General features: G+C 44.8%; 3 protein-coding genes across 3 annotated transcripts; 2 read left to right on the top strand and 1 right to left on the bottom strand.

Annotated features, from left to right (window-relative positions):
* Window positions 1-49: 49 nt before the first annotated feature.
* LOC110191431 (uncharacterized) lies at window positions 50-2,086 on the top strand. Its single transcript, XM_086839912.1, has 3 exons — window positions 50-101; window positions 192-797; window positions 879-2,086. Exons 1-3 carry the CDS (start codon window positions 71-73, stop codon window positions 2,084-2,086), a joined length of 1,845 nt encoding a protein of 614 aa, XP_086696038.1. The 5' UTR covers window positions 50-70.
* Window positions 2,087-2,541: 455 nt separating this feature from the next.
* On the top strand, window positions 2,542-6,289 carry LOC110191432 (uncharacterized). Its single transcript, XM_086839920.1, has 3 exons — window positions 2,542-2,753; window positions 3,946-4,063; window positions 4,123-6,289. Exons 2-3 carry the CDS (start codon window positions 4,033-4,035, stop codon window positions 6,171-6,173), a joined length of 2,082 nt encoding a protein of 693 aa, XP_086696046.1. The 5' UTR covers window positions 2,542-2,753; window positions 3,946-4,032; the 3' UTR covers window positions 6,174-6,289.
* Window positions 6,284-8,763, bottom strand: LOC110190977 (peroxidase). Its single transcript, XM_020961681.2, has 5 exons — window positions 7,453-8,763; window positions 7,052-7,391; window positions 6,801-6,996; window positions 6,637-6,742; window positions 6,284-6,580 (listed from the first exon to the last, which is right to left on the bottom strand). The coding sequence occupies exons 1-5, from the start codon at window positions 8,673-8,675 to the stop codon at window positions 6,499-6,501; spliced, it is 1,947 nt and encodes a 648-aa protein (XP_020817340.2). The 5' UTR covers window positions 8,676-8,763; the 3' UTR covers window positions 6,284-6,498.
* Window positions 8,764-8,946: the final 183 nt, after the last annotated feature.

Here is an 8,946-nt window from a genome sequence, read left to right as displayed (position 1 = left end):
GATTAACAGTTCATAATGCGGTATAAAAGTGATCCATCCGCCGGCGAAAGGCAGCAGATGCCATTTCGCCATGAGACTGGTCGCAGTGATCTTCTGGCTAGGTAAGGGATTATCCCAATGGATCTGGCTTTGGTCAGATTGAGTTGCATTCTAATCGGATTCTGATTTTTATTTGATTTTTCTTATTTCAGTCTTGGCCTTCGCCCTGGAGGCGAGTGCCAAGCAGCCGGCTGCAGAGACCCCTCGTCTAATTGCCTCTCTCCAAGCCGCTCCGGCTCCCTCACCACCACAAAGTGTTATCTACAAGCTGCCACCGCAGCACTACTACCCACCGCCACCGCCTCCACCTCCACCACCTGTACACCACTGTAATTGCCCACCGGGACCACCAGGTCCCCCGGGACCGCCCGGAATACCCGGCACACCTGGCCAACAGGGTCCAAAGGGTTCTAAGGGTGACAAGGGCGACAAGGGGGAGCGCGGCGAGAAGGGAGAACGCGGCCACCATGGCCCTCCCGGTTCTCCTGGTTTCCCGGGTCCCATTGGCCCACCAGGACTTCCAGGACCTCCCAGTCACAAGGGGCATGGTCATGGTCACCATGATCACCATCATCATCATCATCCGCCGCCACCACCACCGCCGCCGCCACCGCCGCCTCCAACACCACATCATCATCACCCACATCATCCGCCGCCTCCACCACCACCACCTGTAATCATTCCTGTACCAATTCCAACACCTTCGAAGGGTGGACATCATCACCACAAGGGACCTCCTGGCCCGCCTGGACCACCAGGTGAGTGAACAATACTTTAAATATATTTTTGCCTAACTTTGACCTCTTGGGATTAACTATTTCCTTTTTTTTCGCTTACAGGAAACGGTCCGCCTGGACCGCCAGGACCTCCAGGCAGCACAGTCCCAGCACCGGCGCCTCCATATCCCCCCTACCCATATCCCCCTTACCCTTACCCACCACCATATCCACCACATGGACCGGGTGGACAACTTCCCTTCCCAGTCCCGTTCCCAGTGCCAGTACCATGGCCTTCCAAGGGTCACAAGGGCGACAAGGGACATCATAAGGGCGACAAGGGCGGGCACCATCATCACTACTATCCACCTGGCCACAATAAGGGAGGACACCATCACCATCCACCTCACCATGGCTACCCACACGATAAGGGACATCATCATCATCATCCGTCCCATAATCATGGCGGAGGCCATCATGGGGGCGGACATCACGGTCACCACCCACACTACCCACCCTCGCATCATCCCGGAAATGGTGGCCACCACGGAGGAGGTCATCACGGAGGTGGTCATCATGGAGGTGGTCATCACGGAGGTGGTCACCACGGAGGCGGTCACCACGGAGGCGGACACCACGGAGGCGGACACCATGGAGGTGGACACCATGGAGGTGGACACAACGGAGGTGGACACAACGGAGGTGGACACAACGGAGGTGGACACAACGGAGGTGGACATCACGGAGGTGGACATAACGGAGGTGGACCCAACGGAGGTGGACACCATGGTGGTCACCACACCGGAGACCCCATGGGTACTCCTCCTGTGCGCGAAGAGTCGTACGGTTCCGGCGAGCAGGTACCACGCGATGATCTTGAATTAGTGGATGCCGATGTGGAGGTTGTTGAAAACCTAGTCGAGGAGAATGATATCCCAGAGGCTGAGGAACAGATGCCTTACGATCCCGCTGATTTTCAGCCCGAGGAGCCCGAGGAGCCCGAGGAGCCCGAGGACACTGGCTATGGCAACTATATTGACAATACCCTGGACAATGTCCAGCCAGCTGCATCTGTTGAAGAAGCCACTGAGGAGGAGCCAAATGTGAGTGCAGAGAGCAATATGGAGATCGCTCCAGAGGAAGAACCCATGGAAGAGGAACCTGTTATGGAGGAACAACTGGACTTTGTACCAACCATGGAGGAGAATTCAGCGTTTGAGATTGATCCCGTCGAGCAACGAACTAATAACAAAGGACGGCCCATTATTTTGGCCATTGGAACTCCAAGAAATCCCTTTCACATTTATGCCTATGAACAGTATGAGACCTAGTCTTGCCAATGAAACATGATAATAAACTGATTTAAGAATGGAAATTTTATTACGTTTTGTTGAATTTTTTTATATTTATTATTTTTTTGTTTAGTACTTTATATTTTGTATTTATACCCTTGCAGGGTATTATAATTTTGATCAGAAGTTTGAAAACGCAGTAAGTCAAAGTCATATAACGTAAATATATAATTTATATGCATCAGACGGATCGAACGACTATATCATATAGATGTTATAGGGAAGATCCCTTTTACTCTATGCCGGCATTTAGCTCCGGCTCTATCGAGCTCTCTCTCTCTCCCTCGCTCTCTCTCTCTCTCTATGTTTCTCTAGGGATGTCTGTGCCCATGCCTAGAGACAACTCTTGCTCTCTCGCTCTCTTGCTCGAACTTCCTCTTTTCTCTTTGCTTGGAGAGTATAAATAGAGGCACTGATGGCCTCATTCTGTCCGTGGCCGTCCTCCTGTTTACATCTCTGGTGATAGCGATAGTGATAGTGATTACCTTCGACCTCAAAAATATCACCTAACCAATGGAACACATCTGGATAACCAGGAAGGAGCTTACTTTGATGATGAGCCTAATTAAAGTCACCAGGTAAACAAATCTACACTGGAAGGAATTAAATAATGGCGAATTAGGATAACCGAGTGTCCACTACTGCGGTAAGTCTTATTTATGAAAATAATATCATGTACATACATGTACATATTTTCAAAATTTTTGTAATCGATGGATAAACTTTTCTATAATTATAGATTTAACTAAAACCCTTTTACATTTTACTTTTTCCCAATCCCTATTTTGAAACATAATCCCTAAAATTAAGCCACATAATAAACCCCAAAAGTAATATCCCTTAAAACAGCAATAAACCCCTTTACATTTACCAGATTTATTAATTCAATCATTCTAATAAACTCGTTTAGGACCCGTTTAAATAAATTAGAGATAACCACGAGTATTGTTATGGCAATAGTTCCGTTGTTCTTAGAAATTGGTTCGGCTTTGTGGTCTTTTCTATAAGTTAACAATAAAGACAGACATGTGAAAAGTGAAATCACAAAGAAATTTAACAATAGAACCAATGACGCACAAACTTTGTTTGCCAATTTAACACCATCATTCATAATACAATGGGATATTGTCAAAACTTGTGCTCGGATATATCAAGAAAGCAAGTAAAAGTGCTTTTGATAACCACATAAATCTTAGGATTTTACACTAAAAGTACCGAATGCATATTTGTACGAATAAGTAGAAAATACATAAACCCAATATTTAAATTCTGAATTACGGAATCATAAATAACCCAATTTGAAAAACTACACCGTTTTGGGAGAGCTAACGATAGTGTGCATCTGATTGATCCACTACTTTATTACCTAAAAGAATTTAGCGTGTGTCATATCCGATTTCGCTACTTAATATCAATTTATATGAGCATCATAAAAAAACAAAAAAAAAAACGTTAAAATCCATAAAAAGCAGATAAGGCTAGTCGTTCCATTTTTGCGGTATCTGTTTTTTATAGTCCTAGAATATAGAAAACAAAAGACGACGAAAAAGAGAGCAGGGACCGTAAAAAGAAAGCACGTGAGTGCAATAAATATAAACTTTTGATTAGGCTTAATAAAAAAATAAATCTATTATTAAATTTAAATATTATTTGGGGTAATAATTATTATTGCAAAAACTTTATTGTTTCGGTTAGTTAATTTTAATTTGAACTTAATTCCCAGATCAATGAGATAATGTCTTTAAATTCGGCCAAGTCATGGCTTTAATTTATGCAAGACCGTTTAGCGGATGATCTGCGAATTTAAATTTGATGTGTTTCTAATTAACCCATTATAGAACCCGCCCATCCCAACTATTTTAGTGGGCTATATAAGACGGGCTCCGAGGCGGACAGGTGCACACTCTCGAAGATTGGCCCTCAGCATGAGGCTGCTCGCTCTTCTGCTGTTATCAGGTGAGTGAAATGTTGATCTAATTTTATGATTTCGCATTCTTACTTCCTTTGTTTCTCAGCGGTTTCCCCTTTCTGCGAGGGAAAGTGGTCTTTGAGCGCCATTCGGCCGGTGAGAAGGGAATCTCGGCCGAAGGAAAAGAATTCCCACCGTGACAACTATGATGTGTACTATTACAGACCCGAAACGATAGCTCATCCGCACCCTCCACCTCCTCCTTATGGCTATGGGCCCCACCATCATATACCTCAACCTTATCACTGCCATTGCCAGTGCAAGCCTGGACCTCCGGGTGCTCCCGGACCACCGGGCATACCTGGATTGCCAGGCGAAGAAGGTCCTGCAGGTGAGAAAGGTGATCGTGGCGATCGGGGAGAAAAGGGAGAACGGGGTAAGAGGGGCAGGCCAGGATATGCTGGATTCCCTGGTCCCATTGGACCACCAGGTTTGCCGGGTCCGCCAGGCCCCCCAGGGAAGGGTTCAGGTCATCGACAAGGGCCAACAATTGTTTATTTACCGGCAAAGGAATCGCCAAAGGGCACTTCAACCAATGAGAGCCCGCCATCAAAACCCGATATCAGGCAACCCATTAAAGAAACAAATAAACTCAAGGAACCGCAGCCCTCCAGGGCACATTTCGATAAGATAAAAGTTAAAGTTGCCAAGCCACATCTGACCCAGAACCATAAGAATCCAAGTCGCAGAAGACCAACGGCTTCCTCACTTTCCAATCGCCAGAGAATCCATCAAAGCCACAAGATAAGCCCTAATCATAAGAACAGAAAAACAGTTGTCAGGCCAATGTCCAGTTCTCAAAATCACAAAACCAATGGTTTAATTCTTCAACAAACCACTAAACGAAAGGTAATTAAAACTACAAGTACCACTAATCAAACTAATCCGAGCAATCCGAATCGCCGACCGTCTCTAAGCAAAAACAAGGTAACTAAACTCAGTGAGAAACCCAGTTTAGGAAGTCAAAATAAAACAAGAACCGATTTGGGTATCAGTAAAGTCAAATCTCCCGAAAAGAAAGACCAAGTCATTGAAGATGTAAAAGGTAGCCATAACAATATCGTATTAGATCTTACAACTCAACAGGAAGACAAGATAGATTTTAAACAAGATGAAATTCTTAATGAAAAAATATCTATAGTTAAAACAGATCAAGAAGCAGCTGTGGACAAAAATATTGTAGAATCTATTTCAATCGTGAAAGATTCCCCAATGGATAGTATAATGGAGCCTGCAATTATTGATTTAAAAGATACAAATCAAGAGATTCAAAGTACAACGTTAAACCCAGAATCTGAGGTTAATACAAATAATTCAGAGATAACTACATCTGCACTTGAGACCAATACTCAATCAACAAACACTAATATTGAAAAAGAAAATCATGAGATTAAAGAACTAATTACCACTAACTTGATTGAAAGTAATTCGGATTTAGTAGAAAATAATGCAGAGCCAATTACAACACTGAAAAATTCCCCAATTGAAAGTATTAGCCAACCTCTAACTCATGAAATTACTAATGAAAATCAATTTAGTATCGATTTAACTACCGAAAAAGATGAGATTACCGAAAGTAGTTTAGCAAACACCGAATCAGGATTAATTATGAAAGAAATCGAGAAAGATTCTCCACTGGAAGAAGTTACTCAGCCCACAAAAACTAAATTATTAGCGGAAAATCAAGAAGCCACAACTCTTACTGGAGATATGGAAACTTCAACTTTAATGAGTGAGTTATCAGAAGATAAATCGGATATTGTATCTACTGAGTTTCCGGAAGAAGTCACTACCAATGATAATTTTACAGAAGAAGAGAATATATATAACTTTACGACTCTAGAGCCACTTTCAAGTACTGATAACCCGATGACCAATCAAACCGATTATGTTCAATCAACGGAAGCTATATTATCAGCCAGTGAGAATATTTCTGATAATCTGATAGAAGAATCTATAAGGACCACAACTGAGGAACCAATAACTTCCTACCCGGAAACGACCACAATTAATACCAGTCTCCAACAAGAAGATAACATATCCGCTTCTAATATCCCCTCGGCTTCATTAGGTATCCCCGTGTCTATAATTCTATGAACTTCACCAAAACCTTTACAAACTACAGAATCAAATGTGAATTTGGCAAGAGTAACGAGTCTGACATTATTTTAAATAAAGAAAATATATAAAATACAAAACTATTAAATATTTTATCAACAATCATTTTTATTTGAATGAAACTTGTGGGATATCAGCAAGTTATAAAATTCTATAATCTAAAAGTTGTTAATGCAGACTTTTAATGATTTCAATTAGTTAATTGAAGCACAAACAATATAAATGTATTAAGATAAATGGTCATATCTGAATATACTAATTGGACCAACCAATATGCTCCAGATACTCTAAACCATTAATGCTACTAATGCACAAGTTGGGGCCTGAGATCCTGCCACTTGCTCAGATCGATTTGAGGTACATCATGGCAATTAATGAGCAGATTTCTATGAATAAATTTAGTTAAAATTTAAATTGGGCAGGAAAAATATCTTTAACTTACTGGGAATTGGGGAACACGAATACATTTGGCTGAATGGTGTGCAGATATTGGGCATTATTGCAGAACAAGCTGGCCAAACTGACCTTGCGGATCTCCGCCAGTTGATCTGTAGAAAAGGATTTAATAACGTATGTAACTTAAATAAGGTTTATAAGATCACTCACCCCTTGAAAAGCCTGCAGGATGCTCTCGCTCGAAGAAGAATCTATCGGCACGCCTGGTGTTGTGGAACTGTTTGCCAATTACACACAATAAAGTGGGTCCGAATAGAGCCTCGGGTATGTGGAATTCCAGGGTAGCACCCACGCTCAGCTCCACATCGTCAGGAGTGGCATACAGGCGACGCAGCAGTGAGATTTTCTAAAAATCCTCAAAATTAAATTAATGAATTCTAGAAGATTTATCAAATATATACCTCTGCCTGGATCTCATGAGCAAAGTCCGCCCAGTCAACAGCTCGCCTTAGTCCACAAAACTCGCGCACATCGTTGTACGAAGCCAAGGCAAAGTCTCGAGCCCTCTGGATGTCTATAGCCTTCAAATCAGATCCGTATTCCTCGAACTCCTTGCGGTTGAAGTAGTGCTTGAGCTCACGATCAATATTACCATCCGATCGCTTGTGAAGCTGCGTGGCCAAACCCCTTAGCATGGCATCAAAGTTGTCGTACTTGTTCAGCAAAGAGATGGTCTCCGACCGATCGAAATAGTCACTCAGGCGGAGCGTCTTGTTGGAGCTCCGATTGGGACCCACCAATCTAAAAAGGATAATTATGGTAATAAGCAGAAGTTAAGGATTTCTTTGACTAAAATACTCACGAGAACCAACCGGGAATCTGGGTATGGGCATACCGGAATGCTGCGGTAGAGAACTCTGCATAGGCAGCTGGGTTAACCGTCTCATCGTAATCATTGACATATTCGGTCGGCTCCACCGGATAGACCAGACCATTAAGATAGCTATAAGTGCGACCCACGAACAGGGGCAGCCAGTCGTTGTAGGTGATCTTCTGGTACTGAGCAATGTTAATCTTGCGCGCCTCCTGGAAGATGCGCTCGTCATCGTAGTCGGAGTTGAGCAGAGCCACGTTCTCGGCCAGTCGATTATGCTCCCGAACCATCAGAGTATGCAGCACGGCCACGGTGGGCTGGAAGCGATTCCGCTTGTCCGGAACAATGTAGCACTCGCTGTTGGTGCCACACTCACCCTCAAGATTCTGGCTAACCGGTAGCCAGTGCTGGCCATTGACGTAGCTCGTCCGCAGCAGACCGCCCTTGAAGAGGCGCACCTTCCGGCTCTGCGAACGTGTGTTGCCATACACCGAAGAGAGATCCAAGTAGGCTGTGGCCACCGACAACTTCTCGGGATAGGGGGCATCACTCCTTGGGCAAATGGCATCCGCCTCGGATACACTGCGTGCGAAGGGCAGGCAGGTCTTGCCTGTGTGATATGCGATGGGTCCTCCACGCGCCAAGTTGATAACCTGACAGCGGGGATTATTCGGCTCGGCACAGCAATCCCGGGGAGCTCCTTGGGTCGTCAACTGGCTGAGATCGTGGGCAACAAACTGACCCCATTGCATGGCCGCCATGGTACGGAATCTGTCGTTGCTGGTCTCTTCTCCGTACAAAGAAAGTGAGATAAGACGTGCATTTGGAGCCTGTTCAACCTGCCGGGGAGGCAAGAGGCGACGGTACCGGGAAACGGCAATACCATAATCCGGGTACAGGAGGTTGTTGCAAGACCCATCGATACTCCGGTATTGCAGGTTGCGTGTGTCATTCAGACAGCTTGGAGGCGGCACCCCACACCTCACGGGCTGTTGGGGTCCAGAAGACGGCGCCCAACTATTGTGAGCAGCGTTCGACTCGAACTTGGGCAGGAAGTCCTTGATCAGAGCATCCAAGCTGCCATCACTCACGCCCGGACGAATGTCGTAAGTATCCCGCTTCGTCCTGGACACCGGATCCATTGAAGCAAACGGACACTGACTGGCCACCGCCACAGCCAGCACACTTGAAACCAATAGAAAGACTCTCATCGCACCGACGACACCTCGAAACGCAATGACGGCCCACAGACGCGGCGCCTATATATACGAAACTGCAGCAGCCACGGGCCCGCACGATCTCCGCGCTCCGGAGACGTGATAATGCAACGCGAAATTCTTGGTAAGATCGTCAAGATAGAAGAACGTGCAGAAATATGCGAGCATAATTTCCAATATTCGGCGGTGACCAACTGTGGGTAAATTCATAGCCAAATAATGCCGACCAGAACGTGTTTTCCGTTCGGAAATAATCTGGAATGGT

Source organism: Drosophila serrata, unplaced genomic scaffold (assembly GCF_035046125.1).
Source record: "Drosophila serrata isolate PLE 108 unplaced genomic scaffold, ASM3504612v1 contig_382, whole genome shotgun sequence".
NCBI classification, from domain to species: Eukaryota; Metazoa; Arthropoda; class Insecta; order Diptera; family Drosophilidae; genus Drosophila; species Drosophila serrata.
Note: the sequence above shows the minus strand (reverse complement) of the source record. Positions and strands in the feature narration are given on the sequence as shown.

Coding starts and splice junctions, on each gene's coding strand:
- LOC110191431 (XM_086839912.1), top strand. CDS start 71: ATGAGACTGGTCGCAGTGATCTTCTGGCTAG. Junction 102..191: donor CGCAGTGATCTTCTGGCTAG/GTAAGGGATTAT, acceptor TTCTTATTTCAG/TCTTGGCCTTCGCCCTGGAG. Junction 798..878: donor TGGCCCGCCTGGACCACCAG/GTGAGTGAACAA, acceptor TTTCGCTTACAG/GAAACGGTCCGCCTGGACCG.
- LOC110191432 (XM_086839920.1), top strand. CDS start 4,033: ATGAGGCTGCTCGCTCTTCTGCTGTTATCAG. Junction 4,064..4,122: donor CGCTCTTCTGCTGTTATCAG/GTGAGTGAAATG, acceptor TTTGTTTCTCAG/CGGTTTCCCCTTTCTGCGAG.
- LOC110190977 (XM_020961681.2), bottom strand. CDS start 8,675: ATGAGAGTCTTTCTATTGGTTTCAAGTGTGCTGGCTGTGGCGGTGGCC. Junction 6,743..6,800: donor TCCTGCAGGCTTTTCAAGGG/GTGAGTGATCTT, acceptor CCTTTTCTACAG/ATCAACTGGCGGAGATCCGC. Junction 6,581..6,636: donor TTCGTGTTCCCCAATTCCCA/GTAAGTTAAAGA, acceptor ATTTATTCATAG/AAATCTGCTCATTAATTGCC.